Source organism: Lates calcarifer, linkage group LG11, assembly GCF_001640805.2.
Source record: "Lates calcarifer isolate ASB-BC8 linkage group LG11, TLL_Latcal_v3, whole genome shotgun sequence".
NCBI lineage: Eukaryota > Metazoa > Chordata > Actinopteri > Centropomidae > Lates > Lates calcarifer.
This window is the reverse complement of record NC_066843.1, coordinates 9,014,624-9,042,505: the sequence shown is the minus strand read 5'-3', so window position 1 is coordinate 9,042,505 and position 27,882 is coordinate 9,014,624. Positions and strand designations below refer to the sequence as shown.

The following is a 27,882-nucleotide window of genomic DNA, read 5'->3' as shown; positions in this document are numbered from 1 at the left end:
AGACAGACAGACAGACAGACAGACTAGATAGATAGATAGATAGATAGATAGATAGATAGATAGATAGATAGATAGATAGATGAGTGAGAGAGAGAGAGATGTCCTCTTGGGGGCAGCAGAGGTTCATTCAGATAACATCACCTTTTAACATATAAAGCAACATTATCATTAATTTGGCCACCTGATAAATACAAGTCCAATATTCTGTCTTTTTCTTTAGATCAGTTAAGTTATAGCCTGACAGCTAAATAATGAGCTGAAACTCACTCACTTAAAATATTGATTATAGCTGCTTTAAAGACTAACTCAGCACCCACAGAAAATCTTGTTTTTGCTGACCACCATTGTTTTAACTTCCCACCTTGCTGTAGTGATGTACAGCTGTGCTCCAAGGCACTGTGGCATCACTGTTGATCATCACAGGTACAATAGAGCACACTTCTAACACTGAAATACAGCTTTTCAGCCTGGTATTAAATTACACTATGTGAACTATTTAAGACACAGAACACCCTGTTTCCTGTGAGAGCTGTCATCGCTAGCATCTCCCCTAAAAGTTATTTTAAGGCATTCTATGTAGCAAAGACACATTTTATGTGCATTGGAGGAGGATTATTGCTGCATGTGACATCAGGTCTGAGACACTGAAAATCCCAATTACTCTAATCCAATTACTACAGGTCATTGTAGGCCATCAGGGTGAGATTAAAAGAGTAGACAATCAGTTGTAAATGATAACTAAGTTGCTATAATAGGCAGGAATTGCACAATAACACACAAATCTGCATACAGCACTTTATGGTCAAACATTATTTTAGTTTGATACATAATCCAGCATAGAAAACAACATACAGCAGAGTTCTCCAACAATGTAAGGAACAGTTTCTCACAAGATATTAAGGGTTGATTCATGTTTTTCCAACTGACTGTAACTAGTGGCACTGGGTTTTGTGTGTTATTTAGTTTTTCAAAATGGAGTATGATTATAACACAGCACATACTGACAGTTTTGTTTTAATTGTCTTTTTTGCTGCCATTGTCTCACAGCACTGTTATAAATGCCTGGATGTGAATCAAATCCCATTATGCTGTGCATATTTAGTCCAGAGGAAATTTTCCAACATGCAGCTGCAGCACAGTCTCCAAATGTAGCAAAACAATAAACCCCTCATCTATGCCTATTTGACTTATCCTTGATAGGCAGGTCATACATTGCAATCCAGTATTACAGCAAGAGCCATCAAAAGTTGCAGTTACACATGTAGAAACAGAAAAACAACAACAAAATGAATCAAAAATATCAACTGAGTAGCATCTTTGGCCCTTCACAGCGAAACTAAAATATTTGGTATGGTTTAGGTAATGTCTTGAAATATGAAGGAATCCAGTTACTGCCAAACAGTAGGGATTTTTCAGAATTAAATGTCATGATGGACAGTCTGTGTATTAGTCATACTCCACCATCTCACTTCAAATTAAAATACTGTTGATCTGTAATGTTAATCATATTCATGCAGGCCACCAGAGTATAGGAAGAGCAAAAAACTTTTTTTTTTTTTTATCCAGGCTCCTTAATTTGTCTCATAGGAATGCTTACATTTGAGCAACAGTATTTCCACACATCATGACAACAATAACAGTCTAGAGATGAGCCTGTGCAGGCCCTCTCTGTTCAAAACTGCATGCAGGGCTTTCAGAGCACTGCACTGGTGTGTTAGTGAGGTAACTGCCTCATATGGCCTGCTTTCATGTCTCGGATTGGGACGGCGGGCTGCAGCTCCCGTAAACAGGATTATGCCATGAAGACAGCCTTCTTTGTAAGAACCCAGAGTCTTATACAGTGCTTCTCTGAAAAGGGATTCAGTGGCAGGCTACACCTGGAAGTCAGTCCCAAAGTGTCTGATCTGGGCATCAGTCATAGACAGATAGGTGGTCCTCATACTGGGCGAATACTGCAAGGGAAATAATGAAAAACACAATTTAGCACATTTGCATTCAACAGCATCATAAGATATCATCGGGTGAAACATTAAAACGATGTGATCTAATCTAAGTTTGGGAAGGAGTTGTTTTGATTGTGAGCTGCTCTTTGATGAGGAGGTTGTGGAATCAGGGAATGGTATTTTAATATCACTGGGAGTTTAAGAGCAGATGAAGAGCAGATGAAGAGCAGGCAGAGGGCGTGAGTTGAGGGGGTTCACACAGAATAAGTTCACTCACACGCAACAGTCTGTGGATAAAACAGTGCCAAAGGTCAAAGGTCACACAGCTGATACACTGCATGGAGCTTTAAGGAGGGGGGTTTGAGGTTATAGGTCAAACATTCTGCTTAGCAAGCATCATTAGAAAGATAAGCCTGAGGTGTGTTTCAAGGAGTGAAATGGAAATTAAATCAAACAAATCAGGAAGATGTTAGGCACAGAAAACTTACGGTTTTTAAAGGTCTGAGTCAAAGAATGAAAATAAAAAAGGGTTAGTTATAAAACACTGCAGTTAGATACCTTATTGAGAAACTGCTTACACAAAAACATAAGTAAAACTAACTGCAGAGCTGATTCACATAAAATACAAACAAAACAAACCACACAGAATTCTCTCTATAGATTCCTACACTGCAGTATTGTTAATTTACTGCAAATATCTTTTCCAGAGTTTGAAACATTTGTTACACAAAAAAACAAAACAAAACAAAAAACATTAACATGCCAGTGCCTGTTAGAAATGTGTCTCACAGATGCAATGTAAAATTTTAAACAATGGTCCACATTCTCCCTCTCAAAAGGTGTTTCAAGTCTTGCTAGTATGCTGTGACTGCAGTTGAAGCACTGAGTCAGCCATGGAAACAGAAAACTTGATAGAAGAGAAACTTTACCTAAAAGAAACTTTAACAGTGGATTTATGGGTGTTATCTATTATTTAGCTTCAGCTCTGGAGACACACACCACATGCTTATAGACTATGAGCTCTATGACAAAAAAAGGAAAGAAAAAAAAGAACAAAACAGATACCTGATGTGAGGATGAGCAGGCAGCAGTGCTGTCTTTATTTAACTCTAAACCATGGTTATTTTAAACATACATAAATGTATGCATTAGCCTTAACCACTGTTTTGTAATGCTTAGAGCTTAGTAGAAAGAGTATCTGTCTGCATACTGAGATGGCACTGGGCTCAAAATGAATGCACTTCAGACGATGGCCAGCAGAGAGCAGTCTTCTATCACTTGCAAAGCAACATAACACACCTCACTAAATGGTGAGAGTGTGAGGTGTGTACATTGGAAATGCACTGTAATGTTCATGGAGGTGCCGTGCATGCTTTGTTAGTGTTGCAATGCTGAGGTCAGTAGTGCCATCACCGACATCACACTAGGGACACTAGAGCCTCGTAGGGCCAACGCACCGAGGGAGGTGGGGATCCTCTCCCTATCAGTGGCACGTTCTCGTATCGAGGGCTCCCTCCAAACAGCATGGATTGATTCCTGTGACAGAGGGGGAAAGAAGGGTGGTAAGAGATGAAACACACATATACAAACACACATGTCATAATTTCTGTATCTTACATGTATTCAGGGGGTTGCATGGCATTAGAAGCAGATTGTGGAGGTGGATGAAGGCTGGCCTGGCTGCCAACGCTGCTGGTATAGCTACAGAAACTGTGGATGTTGGACCTTCTGGGGTTGTAGGACATCCTCCGCGCTTGAGGGTTGAACGGGTCCTCCTCGTCTATGTCATCGTACTCTTTGTCCCTGGACGAAGGCGCCACACCCCACACACAACGCAGATGAACAGAAACAGAGAGAACGCACGCGTTAACACTTTGCAGGAGTGCATTGTGGGCAGTATGTAATGGGATAAGGGGGTCGCTCTGTACTGACCTGCTGCCCATTAGTGTCCAGACTCTGAAAATTGCACACAGCATGGCAGAGAGTGCGCAGGCAGCCAGCAGAGAAAACAAAGAGAGGTAGAGGAGCCCTTCCACCCCATCATAGCATACACCCATTAGGGCATCCAGGTAGTCCTAGACAGATAGACACAACATATATTTTGCAGTCAATTACTGCCAGTGTCTGGTGAAAATAATACCGTTCACATATAACAGCTCTACTTTCAAATGAAACATCAATGTATTGTGTGTATACCTATTCTTCTAAGCCCACAGTTTAAATCCTTAAACTGAAGTTTAAAAAACAAGGTGGTTTAAAGACAAACATGACACAGGAAAACCACATTTTGGAAATATTTAATCGACTCTCATAAATTCCCTGGAAGCTTACCAAACCTTAAGCCTGTCTGGAAACACGGCTAAACCTGATGTAACATTTTTTTCTAACCTTAATCTTACCCCAATGAAGACACAAACCAATTGCACTTATGCTGAACAGCTGCCAGTAATTTTCTCTTGAAAGATCAGACAGAACATGAGTGATCAAACTGACACAGACCAGGTGTTCCAGGGACGCTTTTGACTCCATAATCAGTCAGAATTCAATTTTTAGTTTTTGGAACATCACAAATTATTGATTTGTTTAAAATGAGCACAGTAAGTCTGCATCAGGCCCATGAACAATGTAAACTCAGACTTTTGCACAGATTTAAACCATAACATAATGTTGTCTTTCCATGCTGAGAGCCTTATGTTAATCTGATGACATGCATGCTGCAATGCATTCTTTGTTTGTTTTGCCTGTTACATTTTAGTAATGACTAACAAGCTCTGAGAGCAGTCTTGACTGTGACATTTGTACAGTTGTATGGGAGCTAAGACTTACTCTGGGTGTATTGATTTCATTTACACTCATTTTTTAATGTAAAGAGCATATATTACCGGCATGCATGGTAACCTTACCCCTAACTGAACCAACACCCAGCTGATATTTTGAATAAACCACCCCCACCCCCACCCTCCACCTAACCTTTTCTCACACCTGCATGCAGTATAGACTATTACAATTGTCAGAGGAAAGCTCTATTGATCTAAAAGTCTACATCTGATGTTGAAATCACAGCAGCAACAAAAGACTCATTCCACCTCTGAGATGTCTTATTTCCTTTACCAGATAAAACTCTGACAACCTGAAACCTGCAAAAGTAAAGTTTGACTTTAAAGTCAGAGAAACTGGGGGTGGTGAATAGAGCCTGTTGAGCAGAAACAGAGTGTGCTGACAATTGCAATGATGTATATAAACATGTCAGTGTATGAGTGTATGAAGTGCATAGTGATAACGCTGAAAAGCAGTCAAGTTGGTCCTCTAAGTGGCTTCGAGCTATTCTACAAAGCAGCCCTATTAAAAAGCGTCCTGGTTGGAATCTGACCTTACCTTATGTAGCCCACGGCAGTCGAGCAAGGCTGTTAGCTGGTGTAGACTGAACTCAGTGGAGTTCAACAGCCGCTGGATCCCCAAAAGGTCTCTCTGTATAACAAGGTATAAAAGGGGGAAAGAATGATACATGCCACATGACACATGCCTTTCCACAGCCTGGTGCAATAGTAGTCTGTCAGCCGGGCCACTTACCTCAGCGGTGGGGAAGATGGGCACCGAGAACTGCAGCAAGCCCTGGATCTGGATTTGCATGGTGGTCAGAGAGCGCTGGCAGATTGTCAAAGACTGCAGAAACATAATCACCCACCACCAACATCACACGCACAGACATCCGCCACAAACAATGAGAGGATCATATTAAGGAGAGCATTGTTTGGGAACAGCATGTCAACAAGTAATTTGGTGTTAACTAAGGCTTTATAATGCGCTTAACGAAGGACACATTTCTTTCCAGACAGATATGCCCAGATTATCCTTTGCCACCAACCGTCTCGCCCACCAGTCACTATCCCTCCTCCCATTCCTGCCACCCAATCTCAAGCACAAACAAAAGAGAAATATTTATATCAACTAGGCCATCAGAGAAGAGATTATCTTTACCTACTTAACAAGCATCATTTTAATCCCTAAATGGATACTGTGATGATAACTAAGCATGTGGGTTTTTAATAATTATTGGTCATGGATTTAGCATCCTTGAATTTGCTCAATACGTGCCACACGGATACAGTAGTGCTCATGTAAAAACCTCCCATTATACAAATAATATAATACATGAGGAACACTGGGGTCACGCTAGCTTAAACTCTCCTTGAAATGATGCCATTCAACTGTGTGTGGTGGAAAAGTGAAGCATTCCTCAAGAAAGAAAGCCTCCTCATCCATAAATGGGCTTCAAGTTCACTCTGTTCTTCAGAACTGTACACTGCGTTCAGTGTTGGATTAGGTGGCAATGGAAGCTGATTTCATTGTCGTGTTCATGTATTTGTTTACCACTCACCACCCCCACATTATCATCTGGTGCACGTAGTCATGTACAGTAAGAAGACCTTAACCGTTAGCTTAACACCTCCTGCATTTCTTCTAATTTAGAGCCATTACAGCTTCAACAGTACTTTTTCAATTAACATCTAAATGTAAAATAATTTTAATTAAGAAGCACAATGACAAACAAATGAGTTTCTGTGCTCATTATACGAGGTTACATATATGTCTAAGTCAGCTGGCCTTGAAATTAAATTGTTTTTGAGTAGCTATTTTAAATTAAATCCCAGGTTTGTGGTTCTCACACTGTGCAGTTTTTTTGTGTGACAGCTCTGTCATTTCTATAGTTATTTTTGTGGCTATTTTTTCTGCACTTATATTTCAAGCACCACTACCTCTTTGGTTGTTTCGTTGACAAGTCATGTATGGAAGAAATTTTGGGAAAATGTCTTTAAACTCAGAAATAAATCAACCAAGTTGTCTATGTACAGTTGCTGCATTTATGCATGATATAGAGTAAATTGAATAAACATTGCCAGTCACAGTGTCCCGAGGCAGAGATTATGCACAGGGTAAAAAGATATGGCTAATTTTTGGAAAGCCATATATAAAAAAAGGAATATTCTTTGATCAAAGTTTACAACTTTAAGTAATTAAATCATAACAGCCTATTAGGGCCTGATAATGATCAGGCTGCCTGGCATCTAACAAGGCAAAACTAATTTTAAAATAGCAATACATTTTCCAGAGTGTTGGTCTCAGTAAATAACTACATGTGTGAGCAGACAGCTGAGACTTCCGACATTTAGTCAATACCTGTTGGAAGGGGTTTGGTAGATTCGGACTGCAGAACAAATAATAATGTGCAACATCTGGAGGGTGAGAGAAATAAGGAGAAAGGGAGAGTTTGAATGAGATTAGCAGTGTGTCTTAACATTCTGTAACAGAGCTGGTGTTTGTACAATTCTGTTTGTTGGCATAAATTACCTGCACTGAGGAAATCCTTGGTTTGGTTAACAATAAACTTGTCTGGAGACACACAGAAGTCACTGGTGCCCTGTAGGAAAACAACAACAAGCACACTGTAATCTTGCAAGGTATGCAAGACCAAAAGGAGTGCAGTATTTATTCAAGCCATGAACCAGATCCAATTTCTTGTGCAGCAACTGAGTAAAACTGATTTTTACACTGGGCAGTTATTGACAATCGCTCAGCAACTGAAACTGTTTATTTTACAACATTTTATCACCCTTCAACTCGGGATAGATTGAGAATCTGAAGTAAAAGTATTCACGCAAATGCCCACACAGACACGTGTAGTACACACATAACACACACATCTCCACACATATACAGTATAGACACACACACAGGCATTAAACAAGCATGCAGAAAAAAATGGGTGGTATGTAGCACCAAACCTCAGGCTTTATTGACCATGTAGAGCATGTCGTACTTTGCTGACCATGGATGAAATCTAACTAAATATTTTCATGCCCTTTAATTCATCCATGGAGAGCTGCTAATATGCATGCATAAACAATTAAGGGTCAAGATTTCACAGCCTCTGTGCACTTAAGTTTTCCCCACAACATAAGATGGCTATTTAGAAAAAACCAAGGCAAATAACAAGAGGGAAGTTTGTCAAGTGCATGTATAATTCACATTTGATGAAAATAACAGGCTACAGTTCAAATTTATAAAGTTCAAAGGGATCAAGAAGTCTGTTGTGTTGCTGAATCACACATCAAAGCCTCATGCCATTCATTCCTAATACAGAGTTGTGTCATTGTAAAGCTTCGGCTCAAAGGACTTTACAGTGAGCTAACCTGCTTCTAGCAAACCAGTGATCTTCTTTCTATAGTAAGATTTACACTTCTCCCAATTTACTTTCAGATTATCTAAACTCGACTGCGATCACATTTGTTTTCATCAAAAACTGTACAGCAACATGTCAGCGCTGCTGTTACCCTTCATCTCTATCTCATTATACTAGGGAGGACATTTTGTTTATGCTGCGTCTCATCAAATATGTATAAATTTATGAGCATTTTCTAGGACACCACCATCATCTGCCTCCCTTTCAAGATGCACCATGTTTTTGCACCGTGCAATTTTTGAGTAATGATGTACAGGTGCAACAAGTTTACTTGCTTGTTTTGCATATACTGTCCCACATTCAAATTCTATTACTGAAGAATGTGCTCTTTGATAATCCACTTCTGTGCGGAGGACTAGCCTATTTATTAATAACCAGGCAGGTACAGTTATTGAGAAAGTTTACCTCAGCTCACTTGTGATGTAACAGTCAGAGAGATAGATGCCAGAGAGAGGCTTTACTCAAATGTTCTGGATAAGATGGCCAGAGAGGTCAGGGGTCTTAATGCAGGGTCATGTTCTACTATAATCAGCTGAGCTAAACCACAGGCACTGTCCAAGATATTGGTAATCTGGCTTTACAAACACAGAGGAGCTTATCAAGAACGACAACAGATGCCTGCATTTTACACCCATGCAGTTAATTTCAGGGTTAATAACAGCTGTCTCCCCCAGTCATTCTGTCTTCATTCTGTCTTCCCCTTGCCTCAACTAAAACTGCTGTCCAGATGCCAAATCCTGTGGGATAATCCACAGATGCCGGGTCGCTCTACAGGAGGCAAGAAGATCGAGGAGAGGAGACAGGATGAAGGAAGGCTAGAAGCGAGGGGTTACTCTTTGCACACCCAGACGGTGTCCCTAATTCGAGCTCCATTAAACACGCTAAGTCCAGATGTGCTGAACACATGGTGTACAGACAGGGACAAGGGAAGGGAACAATCTATCAGAAAGGAGGAGGACTGAACTAGAGATAAATCCAAGCACAATGTAAGAAGAGATTCTGAAGAAAGCAGAGCTGGTAATTAATGCTGGAAACAGCTTTGTTCACAATGCTGGGGCTAGGGGTTGATTAACCTAAAAGGCTGGGGACTTGTAATCAGCTTTACTGCATGACTGACCATAGAGAAGTGCCTGCTGCAAGCTAAACAAACACTTTTTAACCTAGAGAGATGTCCAAGAACACATGTTTATTGACAGCAGTACCCCTGAAACATGAGGTGAGAATGAAAGAACCACCACTGTCCAACAACATGTCTATGGAATCCAGGGCCTGTATCACAAAGTGAGTTCATTTTAGTCTGGTTCTCTCCGGGTTATCTGGCTTCACTGAGCCTATCATCAGTCATCCTGGATAACCTGTATCACAAAGCTGGTTTATAAACTGGCTCTGTTAAGTCTGGGTTTTTACCTCTCCAGCTACAAGTGTATTCATGTGAAAAAGAAGGCACTGTTAGTCAGAAGCGACATTGTCAAAACCATGGATAAAGGATTTAATATGTTTTGAGATAAAACTGTGATACAGTATAGCCTGACTTAAGGCCAAAGATAGCTGGATAACTCACTAATCTGGCTTCGTGATACAAGGCCCAGCTCTGCGCATCTGCCAGTCAGATCAACAATAAATAGATAAAAAAATAAATAAGTGTGAAAAGATTTTAAAGAAGTATTGAAACCAAAAAAAAGACATTGTTTTCTCACCACAGCTGTAGCAGTGCCTGCTCCCAGTGAGGCCCAGCTCAGGATCAGAGACAGCACTACAAAAACCATGATCCTGGAGGAAAATAGCAAATGGGAGAGAGATGGGGGGGTTGACAGGGAGATACAGACAAAGACAAAGACACATGGGGAGAAGGAGATGAATCATTTTTGTCTTTGTACTGGTGATCCTCAGCCCTTTTTCACCCAGTTAATTTGATTCATTCTTTTCAGCTTTTGCTTGGGAATTGTTCTGCTTCGGGCCCGAAGACAGAGGCCCAGCTCACACTTTGTACTGGTGCATCGTAGATTAGACGATGGAGCTGAAATTCAATTTATTATGGAGTGATATGAGGATAAATTAACTCATGACTCCTTGCTGAATTCACTTGTTAGTTCTTGAATTACGAAAAAAAGATCTATCCTATTCTGAAATGAGTTTGACTGAAGCAAAAGAATTGTTCAACAGAGGTCTCTCAAGGCCACAGCTAAAGATAATACTACTGGAAGTCTGGGGACTCTTCCATCTTTGCCTGTTGTCACTGCTGCTCTATTGGATTCCACCACTAACATTTTAATTGGCTGCACTTTCTGTCAGTCATGGATGTATCAGCTGTCAATCCCTACGGAGAGTCACTGTCAATCAAAAACTGCCAAGTGCTTTGGTTTGCAGACCTCTTGTTTTCTCTGTCCCCTTTTCATCTGGAAAAAGAGTGAGGAGTTCAACAGGGTCGTGACATTGTGGAGGTGGTTTATGAAAAAACACACAAAAAAAAAACACACAAAAAATTTCTCCCCACTGTTAGCCACAATTTCTTAGTGACCACTGGCAGGAGCTAGAGAAAGTGCTCTGAGCAATGGGGAGATAAAACTAGAAAAAAAAGAGAAAGAGTGGCCCCCTGATGGATCTAAAAAGGCTACAGAGGGCTTTGCGTCTCAACTCACTCCTCGGACCTTCTTGAAAGCACCAATAAAGTAGCCTGAGAGCACTTAATAATTAGTTGAGGGAGCAGGCTCATCCTGCTCGTGCAATCAATAGGCATTAGTGAGACCCATCAAAGGAGGATGGGAAGAGAGATCCTGAGCATCATCTGCTAGCACTGACACAGTAAGCTGCACTAAATTGGGCAAATGGGAAGTCTGGACTGTGGATTTAGCTTGTCAGACATCAGTGTTGGTTTAAATTACTGGTTGCAATTTACTAAATCAAACGTTCTTCCTCCTATTTTTTCTGTTTTTTTGAAAGCTTTGAAGCCTAAACTTCCTTTTTCTTGTTTAGAGAAGACACTAAAGTGGTTTCTGATCTAGACTGAGCCTCTATCAGTTTAGAAAACTGATCAGTTGGTTTTATTGAGAGTAAATCTAAGCCTCATCCTACAAGGTTATCTTTAATTGCATGTGGGCAAAACACAGGGCAAGTCACTGAGGAGAGGAAAAAAGGCAGTGCCATAGTCAGTGGTATTTGAAGATGTAATGCCATCATTGGCGCTGTTAATGGAGTGACCTATTCGGTGCCAGAGAGGCTGACTGGCCTGTCTGTCTGCAGGTCTGTGATCCGAGCAGAGGCTGGTGAGAACAGAGATGGACAATTGGCCTCAGACGCAAGATGAAAGGAACAGAGCTCCATACACACACTCAGGATACATACGTGATGAGCAGCCATCGAGACTGCCTGGCCATCCCCAAGCACAAGGCCAGGCAGATGACCAGATCCAGGATCAGCAACAGAAGATACGTCAGCCATCTATGAGACAGGAAAATAATGCATCAGCATAACTATCCTGATTGATCGCTTTCGCTTGCAGACAACATACTTTATGTGCGAGCACAAGCCTCAGGAAGTGCTGGCCTGACATATGTTCAGGACTGAATGTGTGAGATCTGTGTGTGCTGTATTTCAGCATTCTTGTCTCCTAGTTAGAGCCCATCTGTTTCAGGTAATTTCCAGCCTGTTGGTTTAATAATTCAACACCACAAATCCATAGACATTAATTTTTCAAGCTCTGAAAATGTCCTTCACAGGAATGGCTTACACTCAGCCTGGTCTTGAAGAGTGTGTGTGAGTGTGAGAGTATGAGAATGTGAGTGTGACTCATTCTTAACTCCACAAGTAGCACTGTAAATTTAACAGCAATGACTAAAAACGTTGACCTTCAAGATGTCACATAACCAGGCAGATTCTGAAGATACTGTCTATTGACATGGACTTGCTGTGTTGTATCTGCAATATTGTAGTAAATATGTACACCAAGGTCACTAGTGAATATAATTCACTCATGCTGAAAAGAGGTACCTTAATAGACTTTGAAAATAAAATGCAGACTGGCCATTCCTTTACTCACAGAAGAGAGAAACATTTCAAGAGCCTACACTTCATTTTATCTGCATAAACAGAGCTGCAGAAATGTTACTCTGAGCACAGGGACAGGGATGAGATTCAGAAACAGAATAAGGGAGAGAGGCTATATAAATATATATATTGGAAAACAGAGTGGTGTCATTTTTTCCATTGTTCGAATAACACTGGGTTGGCCGTAACATTTGCTGTTCATCAATAAAGCCATGCCACAGGCTGTTCATAGCCCAACGGCGGCATGAAATCCAATCAAGGCCCAGGAGAATGGTGTCAGAATGCACAAAGCAGCAAGTGAAGTCCAAAAGAAGTGGTGTTGGGCTAGAGAGCACTCCCTATGGAGCCACATTGGAATATGTCTGTATGAAATGTATTATAGGAATAGATCAGTGAGATAACACTACCAGTGATACAATAGTGGTATGTGCCCTGTCGTGCCGGGAATTAGAGATACTTGATATCACTGATACAATAAGATGTAATAAAAGAAAACATGGAGACAGAAATTTCAAAATCTTGTTGAAATTTGATTGATCAAATAAACAAATTACAGAAATAAAGTATTTATTTAATAAAGTAATTGGTTTATTTTATCATTTAAGTTGGAAAATAAAATAGTCCATGCACCCACTTCTCTAGTTTTAATTAAAATATGTGACCATTATATAGGCTGGTCTCTACACAAGCAATGGAACACCAAAATCCTCAGTAAGCATAGTGAATAGACTAGATATGGAGCTGTGGTGGAGGTTATCTAAGACTGCCTATCTTGTATATAACCAGGGGCTAGGTGACTAACACATCTTTTCATAGACACAGGGAGATGAGCATCATAGCAAGTAAACAAAGAAATAAACTGTTTTATTAATCATCTTGCTGCACACAGTTACATAAGTAAGACAAATGCATATTTGTGTAATTTTTGATGGAAAAAATTTGATAGTCTGTACTGACATATTTGTAATGAAAGGTCTCTGTACTGTATGTATTTGGAGAAAACTAGTTTTATATTTGACAGAAAAAGTAGTGTAGCGTGAGATACAGAAATATGATTCAACACACATTCTGTCAGTTGAACTTCACTGAAACAAGCTGAGGGATAAATATCACTGGAAATGTCTAAGGAAAGTGGATCCCATATGCTGGACAGATTTGTGATTGTGGGCTATATAAATAAAACTGTCTTTACTTGAGTGCTTAACATATTCAGAATGGAGTTTTACACCTTGCAATTTGCTTATGTAAATCTGTATACTGGGACAGACAGGAGTTATGGGAATCTGATGGGATAACATCAACTCCAGATTCCCAGAGGACTTGCTCACACATGCACCCAGATAGGCATCGGTCCCTGATTAACGTGGTGCCTATAATGTATACCAAGCAAATCCTTTTGCTGAAGGCAGCACCCTAAATCTGTCTTCTGTTAGTTTCTCTTTCCAGTTCACTCAAAATGATTCTCTCACAGTACAGTCATGACCAGGTTGCAAATTTGACACTTTACGGCACAACAAAACTATGAAGTTTTTAATTTTATGTGCTCAAAAAATAAAACAAGCAACAGAAGCTCTCAAATTACACTCAAGATTTGGAGCAGCAGCCTTTGGTGCCTCACAAATTAGCATCCCCTTCTTGAATTAATGCTGGATATTTTATTCATTGGGACTACATTGTTGTTGATTGGGTTTATAATTTTTTTCTCTGTTTATTGAATTTCACTTCTGGCCTTTTTATACTTTCTCACAAAAAAACAAAAACATACTTGTCAAAGAGAGACCCATGTCAAAAATAATAACTGCAATCAATGTAAGCAATGGTCTGCGGGTAAGATCATTTATGGTCCTAACAGCCACTCTGCCATGTGTAACATTCTGTGAAAGCAATAAGCATTAAAGCTCAAACTGCACAGTGGGCAATAAGCTCAATTTCAGCTTTCCTTTATTTAGCAATCAGGAAAAATAGCTTTTCCTGTCTGTGTTCCGGAAGGGATCTCAATAAAATTCCAACCTGCTCTGTGTCTGGTCTGGATCATTTTCTGAGCAGCATGTTTACTTCAGCTAGACAAAGATGAAATAACATAATGGTAAACACCCCAGGGGAGTCACTAAGGCTCCACCTACCTGTAATACTCAATGAAAGCTGTTTGGTCAGCAATGGCTGCCAAGTCTACATTGGCTTTGTTGATGTCTGGAAGAGCAGTTAGCTCGCGGATGACATTGTTGACCATCAGCTGCATGAAGCGTAGCGCCTGGAGGTAGTCAGTCCTTGTAGAAAAGATCTCATCAAGCCGTTCCAGGTGCTGTTTGAGTCCAGTTTCCACATTGCCCATAGATCCTGCAACCTAAGAAATAAAATAATGGCAAACCAATGAAATAGATGAAAGAAAATAGGAAACGGTGGATAACAGAATGAGGGATGGGAAAGGTGAGGAGGAGTCAGAATGAAATCAGGGTCAGAAGGAAGCAGGAACATAAATAAATTCATAAAAAAAATAGATATTCATAAAGAGAAGATTGAAAATATAGAGAGAGGTGAAAGAACCAAAGGAGCACTCCCTCGAGAAAAGATTAACTTTTCTCCTCAACCGTGTGTTTTATACAGATAAACAATGTTAGAGTGGAATACCGATAACAATACCGGGGAGACCTGTTATCACAGGGGTCTTTGATAGTGAGAACAGAGTGGGAGGAGGCATAGTGGTGTAGAGTAAATACATTTTACTTTTTCAATGTGATGCAGTAAATGCCTGCACTTTCACAGCATCAATGGAGCTAGAAACAAGTCAATTTTAGCCTGATGCTGACAGGGGGAAATAGTCTCTCATAGCTACATTTCATCATGAATCGCAGCCACAGTAGCTTGACCTACTTGTATAGATATTTCAAAAGAATAGACAATCTGCTCAGCGAATGTAAACAAGGGTAACCCTGCCATCAAAACTGAGAGGGCTTAGAGCTGTCACTCTAAAAGTGACAGGGGTCTTTCAGATGTTTGACAGGGTGGGTTTATGTCAGTGGTATTTGTGAAGACATGACTATTTGCAGAATATGTAAGACAGACAATCAGAGTGGTCTTTTTTAAAGGAACAGTTTAACATTTTTGGGAAATGCACTTGTTTACTTTCTGGCAGAGAGTTAAATGAGAAGATCAATACCATTCCCACTGGTCTGTTAAACAGAAAACTACAGCCAGCAGCTGTTAAGTTAAGCTTAGCACAAAGATAGGAAACAGGGGGAAACAGCTAGTCTGGCTCTGTCCAACTGTAACAAAATCCACCTACCAGGACCTCCAAAGTTCACTGATTAACACGCTATGTCTCATTTGCTTAATCTGTACAAAAAACCCTCAACATGTAGAGATGACAACTTGCCATTTTACTGGGGGGTTTTGTGCCTGACTATTTCTTGGCTCTAAGCAGTAACTTCCCAGAGTCACTACTCATTGCCTGGCAACTGTACAAAACATCCATGTTAAACAGAAAACTGTTCTTTTTACATTTTTTTGTACAGATTCAATAAACAACATATAACATGCTAATTGGTGAGTTTTAGAGGTGCTAGTAGCCTGATTTTTTTTTTACCATTGGACTGAGCTAAGCTAGCTGTTTCCCCCACTTTCCAGTCTTTGTGCTAAGCTAAGCTACCCAGATGCTATCTAATATGTAGCTTTATATTGAATGGGAAGTAGTATTGATCTTTTCATCTTACTGCCCACCAGAAAGCAAATAAATGTATTACTCAAAATGCTGAACTATTTCTCTTAGGGTTGGAGATTCTAGATCAACAGATGCTACATTTAAATTTTTTCCTCCAGTGGAATGTGGTTCTAGGCACAGTAAAGACTGTAAATGACCTCTTAAACTCACAATAATTTAACAGATGACACATACCCACCCACACCACAATGACTACGCTAGAGCAAGTAGAAGTAGTGAGTAGGAGGCTCCACTAATTCTGAACAGATGTTGTTTGCTGCGTTCTAATCCGCAGCAGTGTGCAGCAGTCCCACTTTCTTTATCTATCATCTTTTCTCCATTACACCCATGACTCTCAACACATTCAAGTATCCTGCGCAAGACTATCCACTGGCACACTGTGAAGACTCACCACAGAGATAAAAACATATCTCAGTCTCCTTGACACTCTAACATTTCAAACCCTCTTGATTAAATTCTACTGAGTGGATGCTGTTTCTGATGGTTTCTAAGAAAGAGTATCCATGTGGAGATGAGGCAAAGATCCAGGGCCCATCCTCCACTCCAACACTCCCAAGGGGGAGTGTGTGTGATTGCCAGTAAACTGCTCTCACACTCCCCACCTTTATGTTCATCATCTCTCACAGTTCCTGCCACAACACCCTGAGTCTTATCTTCAAGCCAGTCTGCCTGAGTGTGAGAAATGGGATCCATCAGCTAGCTGCTCTGGGTGACGCGCATTTCCCTAATCTGAACCGTCCCGTCTTCCTTTAAAATGGATTAAAGCTCACTTTTACTGAAAGCAGGTCACAAGAAAGCTTCTCCATATTGGACACGCCTGTTAAATGAGACTGACTGATTTGAGGTTCACAGCAGCAGTACTCCAAATACCACATGCAACTGAACTGTTCTTCATGACCCCGCCATTGATTTTATATATCTGAGATTTACTGTATCAACTGTGACAGTGAAACAATATATATGATCACAGTGCTTTTACGTCAAGCAGAGCAATACATTAAGAAAAAAGACACTGAAGGGAGACCTTCAGGGGAAATGATATATGGTGTAGAAAGTGGCAATCATTTTGTTGCAAGAATCACAAGACAGCTCTCACTTTCAAAGAGGAAGAGCAATATATAAAAGTGTAACCATGGCCGTAAATTGGAATAGATGCAGTGCAATTGCCATGTTTTCTCATCTGTTATTTCCTGGCAGCGCTGAAGAGGTTTCAATAATGTGAAACGAACACTGGAAATAAGAATGCCTGCAAACAATCAGACGCTCCCTTCAATAGCTGGGGGAGGATGGTCCTCCTCATCAAATCTTCCCCTCTATGGCACATGATGATCCCTTGCAGAGTGTGAGAGTGCATATTTCATCATGAGAAGAGCCTTAACAAGCCATCAGTAGACACCAAACAGCTCACTATCCTCACAGAAGCCTCCTGTTGCTGTTGTTCCTATTTACTTTATTGGACAAATCTGATATAAACCCCAGTGTGTGAAATGCAGCAAAAGAAATATCTTTAATGCTTTAAAGTAAAGGAAAACACTGAAGCAATTACTTTTGGAAAAACTAAATAGAAACACACATGAAAAGGCAAAAAAGAATTTGGTAAACCATTAAAGAACAGTGGGGAGACTATTTTCAGTCTCAAGACTAAACACAGACTAACGCAGCTTTAGCTTTATGGGATGCACAGCTGGCCGACTCATCAGCTCTGAAAGTGGAGTGCATTACATCAGGCTATGATTTTGCAAGTGAGAAAGCCTTTAGTTCCCCAGGGGAGCATCTATGTTTCTCATGCAGCCATGGCACACTACATCATGCTACAGTATCAAATCAATACCAAGATACCGCAGAGAAAGTCACTAGCAGGGATGTGAAATCATTTACTTCCCACAGCACAAAGAAAATGTGGTTCTGCAAACTACACCCCTTTGCCAGGTTACTTGTTACACCAAGCTGAGACTAATGCAATCTAATACAACAGCCCTGGAATAAATCCTATGGCCCTGAGGTTATAATGTTTACTTTTTACTGAAACCCTTGTACAGGGACTTTGATTCAACTTGCCATATTTTATTTTTATATTTTATTTTATTATATTTTATTATATTGAAAGAGGTTTCTGATATTTAGTCCACTGCATTTATATCAATGAGGGCTTCCAAAGTGACAATCAATATGAATCAAAACTGAAATGAAATGGAAAAAACCTCTCACAAACATTATAACCATCACAAAAGAAGAATTTATTGCTTGGAGTGCCTGGCAACTGAGTGTATATTTCTTAAGTATCCCTTTATCCATCATGAGCCAAATTGTTGTATGATAGAAATCAGTGCATAAGCTATAAATGCTTTAAATCAAAATCTATTATCTCTCCATATATAGTGAAGGTCAGTGTGCACACAAATCCATTTGTGTCCATACATGAATATAATATCCCTGCATATAAGGCCTTTAAGTGGATGTGTGATACTGATATGGCCATGCACACACACTCACATGCAAACACGCACACACACACATACAGTACAGATAGTAAGACTGAGAGAAACAGAAAGAGGAGAGGCTTAACATCCATTAATGTACTGCAGATGGGAGTTAATCCTCTTCTTCCTCATTGTGATTATTGCTTCTTGCAGGGCCTTGTTCTGACTCCCTCGCTTGCCTTCCCCTTCCCTATCCCTCCTCCCCCACTAAGCCTCCCAAATAACTTCCCTGAATGCAGGTCAGGAGTTGTATAGGGGGAAAAATCCCTATTTACAAATCCTGAGGCAACAGTCACCTCAATTCCTTCACTCTGACAAAAAGCGGATACAGACCCCCCTGTAGTGAGGTGCTACTCTGACACAGATGCACACCCCATTAATAAAGGAGGAGCCCCGGTGTCTACCAGCTGTAAATCAGTATTTCCAAGTAGAGTGAGACAGTAAGCCATGAAAAGATAATGCTTTGTGCCATCGCAGCTAATAAAAGACGTTGGTAATTGAAAAAATATAAGAAGCACAAGCAGTTATTTCACAGCAAAATGAGTGCTCATATTTCTTACATCTCTGACACGTTTACTGTCCGGTCAACTCGCAGAGATTCAACTCTAAAATTGTTAAACTGCAGCAGATACAAAGTAAAAATCATTTCAGGTGACCACATTTAATGTTTATGAGGATACAAGTGGTAGGTTGTAGAGCAGAGCTTGGCATGCTTCTCTCACCAGATTATTGATGCCACCCAATGTATGATTGGCATTGTAGAGCGAGTAGGTCAGCTGGTACACCCCATCATTGGTCTCACTGTTTCCATAGAAACCCACTCCTACGGCAGAACTGTGGGGGGAAAAAAGGAGAGATTCAGATAAAAATTAATGAATAAATAAACATAATTAATTCCCTGTTTGTTTTATTGTGCTACTTCTGAATTATGAATTGTGGGGGTTATTAGAGGGCAATTAACACAAGGAAATGTTATTCATATTTTTGCAAAGTGGAAACATTGAGGCTTTAGGGAAAATACAGTATGTGTCATTACCAGTCGTATACTCCTACTCTTGAACCTTTGTTACTGTACCTTCATAGACTAAAATATGCAACTGGCAACTGGGAATTTTTCAAAAAAAATCCATGAATAAATACAAGAATATCTACTAGCTAACTAAAGGTCATGGGCAATTTGGGTAATGGGCAATTTTCATCCTAGATTTGTATTTATAAGATGCCTTAATGAAGTCTGGTCAAAATTTTGCATTCTTAGTATATATGTATTTCCACTGTTCTCCTTGCTTCACTCATCTCTTCCTCATATAGCTGCCATATGGGCTGGGATGCTGATATGTCAAAGATGAAATTTTCATATTTCTTCATATATAAAATATCTCCCTTCACTCATTATTACATCCATCTGTCTTGCTCTTGTTTCTTCCATTTTGAGATTTGGAGTTAAACATATCAAACCCCTGTTTTCAGCTTTTGGTTAAAGCCACATCAGAATGCTGCTCGGTGTCTGAAAAAAGTATCCGAAGTGGAATATGCAGGATCCCTATTCCCCACCTCCCTGCAGCCTTTTGTGACTGTGCCTGAGCCTCTGTAATAGGGAGGATTAGTGTCCTAGCACCCCATTCCCCCACCCCACCCCACCCCACCCCAGAGTCAGCGTTCCCCTGCTGCTAACAGTCCACAGTGACATGAGCAATGATACAGTTTCATCAAACTTGATTGCAGTACGATCATTCTACACAAAGTTCGGAGGTTTGTAACACTTTCAACCTCATTTAGGGGTAGTTTCTATCACATGGGGAGGGAGCTCATTAATCACACTTTGGGTAGCAGGAGATCAGAGCAGGGATGTTGTTTCTGGAACACCACATACACTGACAAACACCAGAAAGAAAAGGAATTTCTACTACATTCTAGTTTGACTCATACTGTATGTTGGAGACTTTTAACACCATCTGTGCTGCAGGTAGACACATGGCCAGGTTAACATTAACTTTCTCCACAGTGAGACTAAAAGCTCACAGGAAGTAGGGTAAAGTTCAAAATGAGGGTGTAATGTCTTATTTTATTTTAATACATCCTGTCAGGGAGTGTGTGATGTGTCACTGTGAACATATAAGTGTATGCTTCTTTTTGTGTCTGCCAGCTAGCTTCCTGTCGCAGTAACCTTGTAAGCATAATGAAAACCACTGTCTACATCTCTTCCATTAAACTAACTCCCTCTGGTTATGATTAGGGGCACCAGGGGCATATTCAGTACAATCTGATCTCAGAAAAAAAGGTAAAAAAAAAAAAGGAAGAGTATACAATTACAGTTATTCTTACAACACAAATTGAGTGGATGTGGTTATAAAATTACTTAATTCAGATGGTTAAAGGAAACTGAAAAACCTTCCTTTCTGGTTTTCAAAACATTTGTGTTCCAGTTGATCTGCGGCGGCCTGGACAATGAGCTCTTCATTAACCCCCATGACCAACCTAGTGACACGTCAGCAACAATAAAGACCCACTAATGATACAGTAACGACCTGGTAATGACACAGAACATCATGGGGCAGTGTGGCCTCAAGGGACGCATTAGTGTTTTTTGTGTGGCTGTGGAAAAGGTGGGCTGCAGCAGCTAGAGGTGTTAAAATGAACCCACACAGTGAACAATGGGACTCACACATACTGTATGTGCATTCCGGGGATATTTAGTGTCTTTGTTCCTCCAAGGATAGATCACTTCACAGACTGAGAGACGACTGGACAATTGTATTTTAGTATTCAAATTGTGTTGTGAGCTGAGCAGAACAAATAGCTACGCTGGGTGAACAAGTAATGACAGATTTAAGTGCCTTGATTCTGTGGAGACCAGGGTATTGCTGCTATAATAAACTGCATCAGGGTTAACAGAGACTGACATAGGGAGGAAGGATTTTTAGAAAATTTGATTTATTTTCTATCTTTAACCTGAATTTACCCTATTCACTCCCCTGGGGTCAGGAATAATCATCCACGGAGTCGCAGTGACTCTTAAATTCTCCAGTGAAACTGAGATGTAATTCTTCTTGGATCTAATGCTCACTTTAAAAATGGTTCTAAAATGTGAATGGGGCAATCATGGAAAACAATTAGATCTTCTTAAATGACTCATAAAATATGATAAAAGAACATCTCAACTCATTTTAGCTAATAAAAATCCCATGACCCAACAGAATAAAGGTTGAGTGCCATATTATATAAACGCATTTTTGTTATGTATGCATCTCTTGTGTTTCTCTCTCTCTCTCTGTTTTTCTACAAGCCCTCTTTGTTCCAGCACAGCTTAAAAAACTTACAGAAAAGCTGATCCTGCAACAGTTCAGTCTTCCATCAATAACAACACCAGTCAATGGGTACATGGGGTTAAACATTCAAAACATGATAAAAGAAATAACTTCACAATTTCAAGTCAAAGACAAAAAGGCTGTTCTTGGCAAGTATGATTTTATGCCGAGGGAATAGGAACCACAACAAGTGTGGTTGAAAATGTAATGTAAAGTCTGTCTCTTCAACCTGACAAGATTATTTAATTGGATGCCGTGTGTGGTGGTTTATTTGTTGAGTTGAATATATTAATGTCCACTGGAACAAGCCTCTCTCTCTGAGAGAGAGAGAGAGAGAGATGAGTGCTTTCAGCAGAGACTAGATAACAGAGCTCCTTTGCTAAACAGCATCATGTCCAGTCACTTAGCATTACAACAGACCTTGTGTGCTGCTGCAGTGGTTTGGTAAGGAGACAGAAAGCAAACAAAGTTAAAGCCCAACACTTAGATAAATGTCACAAGTTTAAGTGGATCTGTGCAGAAATTCAAGCTAGTCTTTTAGGAGGCTTGTTTGTTTTCCTTCATTCCCGTCAGGATATTTTTTGTCATTGTATTAAAGTGTTTTAAATCATATGCAAAAGCACAATGGCTCTGGAAGTTTTATAAGAGCTCCCTGCTTATTTATCCTTGCATAAACTTGCAGTACAACTCAGATACTCAACCTGCTGCAACAGTAAACATGCTAATACTGCTACTAATTGTGAGGTTTTGGTACAGTGAGTGTAATTTAACAGTTGGCAGTAGAGCAAAGCAAAGAGCAATATCCAGAGCTGTAGCATCCTGGCCTGGTAAAGCATTTAAGCGGAAGTTGAGCAATCAGCAATCAAAGTTTTGGCGGGCGCAGTCAGCTGAACAGTCAGCTGAGGGATTTAGCTGTTTCATCACCTAGCCAATCAGCTGATCAGGGATTGCTGATGATGTGGCCTATCAGAAACATGGCAGCTACATTAGCCTTATTTGTATTCTTTAGAAAGAAAGAACTGTACCTTGGTTAGCCCACAAGTAGGTAGTGGAGGTGTACATTAGCACTTTCTTTCATCCTTCAGCACTGTCAACTTGTAACCCTGATATGAGGCCACTAACAAATCTCACACTGTATTAATTTTCTTATATAATAAACCACTGTATTAGCCAAGTCATTTGACTCATGTTTGAACTTGAGCATAATTTCCTTTGGCAGCCCCATGCTTTGTTCAAGTGGAAATGGCAATTTTATTTTTATTATTTTAAGTAAACTCAATGTGTTTTACATTAAAATGCATAAAGATAAGAATTTAGGTAACACAGGCAATACAAATATAAGAATATAAGCATGATAAAAATGCAGAAACAGTGAAGCATACAACCAATGTACATTAAACCCACCACACAGCAATAAAAACCCCAAAACATCAACAAGTGCTACCATTTGAGTACACACACAGAGTGATTAAACATAAGCCTGAGACCACAGGAAAGCTGTGATGGACCTCAAGTCAGCAGACAGTTTAATCACAGTAGCTGAAGGAAACCTCACCTGATGAGGATCTAATTCTGGGTACAGCTAGGAGACCTCTGCCTGATCACCTGAGAGGCCTGATCAGGTTAAAATCTGTGAGCAAATCTGAGATGTGCTGAAGAGCCAAATCATTAAGGGCTTTATAGACTATTACCAATACCACCAATACCAATACCACAGCATATCTGTGGCATATCTACCACAGCATATCTGTGGTATAACAAGAAACACAAAGGCACTATTTTACCACTCAGACTCACCATATTATGAGACCCGTGATGACGGCAGCCCAGGTGATGCAGCAGGTATCGGGTCTTTTGGTGTCTTCATCTATTTCCTTGCGGCAGCAGCAGAGGCAGACCAGGTATACTGCCAGAATCAGTAGGCTCAGGCCAAGACCCACTGCACCAACGCATGCCAGAACTATCAGAGACTGGGGCAGGAGAGCAGAGGGAGAAAAGATGCAAAAAGACAGAAATACCATCAGTTAAAGTACTTAAAAATAACTCCTCCAAGAACTTTTTGGCAGATCATATCGACCAATATCTTTAAAGTGGCTTGCAGCTATTAAGTATGGTCTCCAGGTGTCAGGCAGCCTGACCCCTGCACCAAAAAGTCCAACAGCCTGAGTGAAAACAACCCACTAGTATCAAACAACACTCGTGTGGAGATATTTTTGAGGTTAGTGTGTAGCTACCTCATCCAGTGAGGAATATTATCACTGCTGACTGCTGCCTACAGTAAAAGGGAATAGAAACATAGAAGTTGGTGGTCTTGGGGCAATGAGAGCTCACAAAGAGTCTTGATTTTTTATCCTGCCAAGTGCAAGACTGTGGTTGAGAGGAAAACAGAAATGATCCAAGGCCGTGGGAGGGGAGTATCATGTGACACAGTGGCTTTCATTCAGTCTTGTGATTTCTGAGTGTACAAAATATTTAAAGCCTGAAGGACCAAGAGGAACAGAAGAATAGTGATGTAGAGAACACAGAGGAAATATTGTATTGAAACAGTCTGTATATGGACGCTCTGTGCATTAAACATTATTCCATGATAAAACCCCATAGACCTTTGATTGTTTTACTTTCTGCAGAGCTGTTACAGTCACAACTACATATTAAATAAAAAGATACAGATTACCCAGTATGTTCCCAGGCAGAGAAAATTCCAAATTGTTTATTTGTATCAGCTTAAACTGGGGGGGATTTTCTTGCATCACAATAACCATTTCAGAATCCTGTTTGTTTTCTTACTGAAATGTCATGTGACTATTTCATTGAGCAAACCTGCTTGCTGCACTGCATTAGCTGTGTAAAGGCAGCAGATGCATTGATTGATCTGTTTGTCTTTACAACAACATCATAAAGCAAATCCCCAACTATTTATACTGTTGTGTTTATACTGCTGTGCAAACACTGGCACTGGCTGATACTTTTGAGCATGGTATCAGTGTCTGATCCAAAATATCCAGATTGGAGCATCATTGTAGTATTTGTCATTAAGAATATTTTGTGGGTTCAAACTCATAACATTTAAAGACAATTCTGCAAAAAAGCATGACCTTGATTTTACTTGCAAATAATTTGGGCTTAAGTTTTAATACTCACAAGTTCAAAGAGTCCGTGTCTGGCTGACTAAGCAGAGCTATTCCTTGACTACGACGTCTGTGACTAATTATTCCATTTGGATGACATTGACACTGTGACTGAATATAAATTGTGTTCTTTTGCATATTCTAACAAAGTCCTTCATTGTTCAAACTCTGTTTCAAGTCATGTTGTGCTGAGCAGTATTTTTGCTCTCAGTGTCACTCATCAGGCAGGTTAGCAATTAGTACATCATCAGACACTGACTTCAAACAATGCCCAGGATGAATGGAGAAGCATACAGTGATAAACACTGTTTAACTGGCATGTCAGTGCACATTACTTTCATTGCTAAGATCAATTGTGGCCCAAATGAACTGTTTCAATGTAACTGCACAGAAAAAAAGACATTATATACAGTGATGTGACATTAATTGCACCTTAAACCAAATAGGTCAATAGAGAAATGGTGTGCCAGCTGAGCTGCCCTACCTTAACTGACACCCAGGCCAAAACCTTAATCCAATGATTTGCTAATCATTGGTTTTTAAAGGACACTGTTGAGGAGCCAAGAGACACTGTGTGTGGATTCTATAGTGGTTTCAACCCTGGTTAGATTTCCTGTCACTATAACTCAGTTCAGGCCCTTCATAAGCACAATGCTCCAAGATTCACTCTTTCCTCTAATTTTCCACTCCATTGTTTTGTAATTAGACATACAGGCACTTCAATTTCCACTGACTGCAATGCCATAACGAGGGAAAGGATGCATGAGAGGGAAGACAAAAGAGAAACAGAAAACAACTACAATATCTATGGTCATTGACCGGAAGGTCATTGATCTTTTATGTTCCCAAAAGAAAGTTTTTATAAAGTAGGCTGCCTGTTTAATTTAATTAAACAGTAAACAACATGCCTTAGGAAATGTGTCTGAAGCCGCTTTGCACTTTCTACTTTTCTCAAAAGACAACAGATGAGCGTGTCAAATTAAGAACATGAATTATTTTTCAGGCTGTGTCAGCCCCACAGACTACCAGAAGTCTCTGTGATACCAACATAGCACTCTTCACCCCTCACTGACTGGTGCTCAGCTGAGCCAATGGGACACTGCTGGGATTCAATGACCCAGATGAACCTCACTACACGGAGAGACAGGGAGCGAGAGAGGCACAGTGAAGGAGGCAAGTCAGAGCAGCGAGGTTCATTGGTAATGGTTTCTGTATTCATAAATGACCTGGGGCAAGAAGACCATGCAGTGCCACTTGGATATGCACTTACACACACAGACAAACACAAAACTCAGTTCATATTTTTGGCAGACTGTTGTTAAAATAATGGATATATGAAATCTTTCCAAGTTCAAAATTAGATCAGTACCCAATGTTATCAACATACAGTGAATTAATATGTCCACATTCTTTTAAAAATTTGATTTGGAAACAGTGCTTTCTGCTACACAACAAATTAGTACAAAGCTTTTATTTTGTTGGAATGAAACAAATGATGCAGTGTTTATATTTTGACTCATATGAATGCTATTGCTGATTTTTAATTAAATGTATGCCTGTCAAAACCATGCAGCTTTAATATCATGTGACTTTTTTGTATTGTAATGTACTATCTGAGGATGAATCCTAAACATATATCACACCAAGTTCAAGAATAAAGGAAGAGTCAAACAGACAAAAAGAAAAGAAAATAAACTCCATAACATACAGACATAAAATAAAGGTAATAATGCAGTGATGGACTGCAGATGGAAAACTATTCCCATCACACAGCCTATTTTATCCATAATGACTCTGGTCCTGCTGCCCACAGTCAGTCCCCATTACTAAACATGACAGTTTGAGACATTTATATGGCCTCAAATGGCTGTGTAAATGTACTCTGGGGAAATTATAATACATGATTTGTTTTATACACTGGGACAGTTGTTACTACCTTTTAGTCATTTCTCTTACAATCAAATTTAATTTACAGGAAAATAGTGGAACCAAAAAATAAAAAACAAAACCAATCATCGCCTACAAGGAATAAGTTGTTTATAGTGTAGGGATGAACAAAAATAAATAAATAAATAAATAAACTTAGCTGTGGATAGAGGAGACTGCATGAGTGCAATAAAATATTGTTGGGGGAAGATACATGATGAAGCTGAGAGTTTAAGAGTATCGAGGACAAAAAATGGATTTATTGTAACTCTCCAAGCAGTGTGTTCAAACGTACATACATACAGACATAGGCTACATGTACATAGTTGTTTACCACCTGGCATATTTCATAGCCAACTTAGTTAATACAGGTCATGTGTCATCATGTGAGAAGTGCAGTACAGTATGGGTTCTTACTTCCTGACATAGGGATCAACACTTGCTACTTTTGAACAGATGCTTCTCACAAACAGTCAAAATAAGATTTTTGCTTTTGCCACTCAAAACAGCAGTTTGCCTGAAACTACTTTTGGTTTAACAGTACATTTAAATTAGTTGTTTACTTGTTGTTTTCATTTTCTAAAAATCAGTGGTTCGCAACAGTACCGATTTGTCTGTTGAGACTGTTTGGAAACTACGTGCGCTTTTACGCACAAGTACATTTACCAACCTGCTGGTAGCTCGCCTCCTCCGGCTTGAAAGTGTTGTCGACCGACTGGAAAAAGAAACTGAAGTGTGGGAAATTGTGAAGCCAATACGTCCACCACGGTGCGACGTAATCGAGCCTTGCAGTGGCCATTCCTGCTCGAATATCCATGGCCAGCACACTCGCTTCCCTTTAAGACCTTGAAACTCAAATATTCCCAGGTTTTGCGGAAAGAGAAGAAAGAATAAAAACAGACGCGACTTCAACTGTGGTTACAATTACCACGGATGACTAAAAAGGAAGTTCTTCATTTGCCATGACATCTTCAGAACATGTCTACTTTCGACTCCGGTTCCCATAGTAGTTGTGTGTAAACTGTTGAGTTGCGCAACTACTAACAAAATATACAGCTTGAGTAAGGGCCGAGCGTTTGTACCGGAGACACGGG

The 27,882-nt window shown here is 40.0% G+C and overlaps 1 protein-coding gene across 2 annotated transcripts; it reads right to left on the bottom strand.

The window, feature by feature from the left end:
• Positions 1-781: 781 nt before the first annotated feature.
• On the bottom strand, positions 782-27,882 carry ttyh2l (tweety homolog 2, like). 2 transcript variants are annotated; one of them, XM_018704733.2, is made up of 14 exons: positions 27,459-27,882; positions 23,532-23,704; positions 19,149-19,260; positions 14,352-14,572; positions 11,527-11,622; positions 9,882-9,954; positions 7,293-7,362; positions 7,122-7,177; positions 5,514-5,606; positions 5,319-5,411; positions 3,876-4,018; positions 3,669-3,746; positions 3,401-3,479; positions 782-1,952 (listed from the first exon to the last, which is right to left on the bottom strand). In XM_018704733.2, the coding sequence occupies exons 1-14, from the start codon at positions 27,603-27,605 to the stop codon at positions 1,872-1,874; spliced, it is 1,515 nt and encodes a 504-aa protein (XP_018560249.1). In that variant the 5' UTR covers positions 27,606-27,882; the 3' UTR covers positions 782-1,871. The 2 variants fall into 2 exon arrangements, with proteins under 2 accessions (XP_018560249.1, XP_018560248.1); XM_018704732.2 differs by having other exon boundaries at positions 3,561-3,746; positions 27,459-27,881.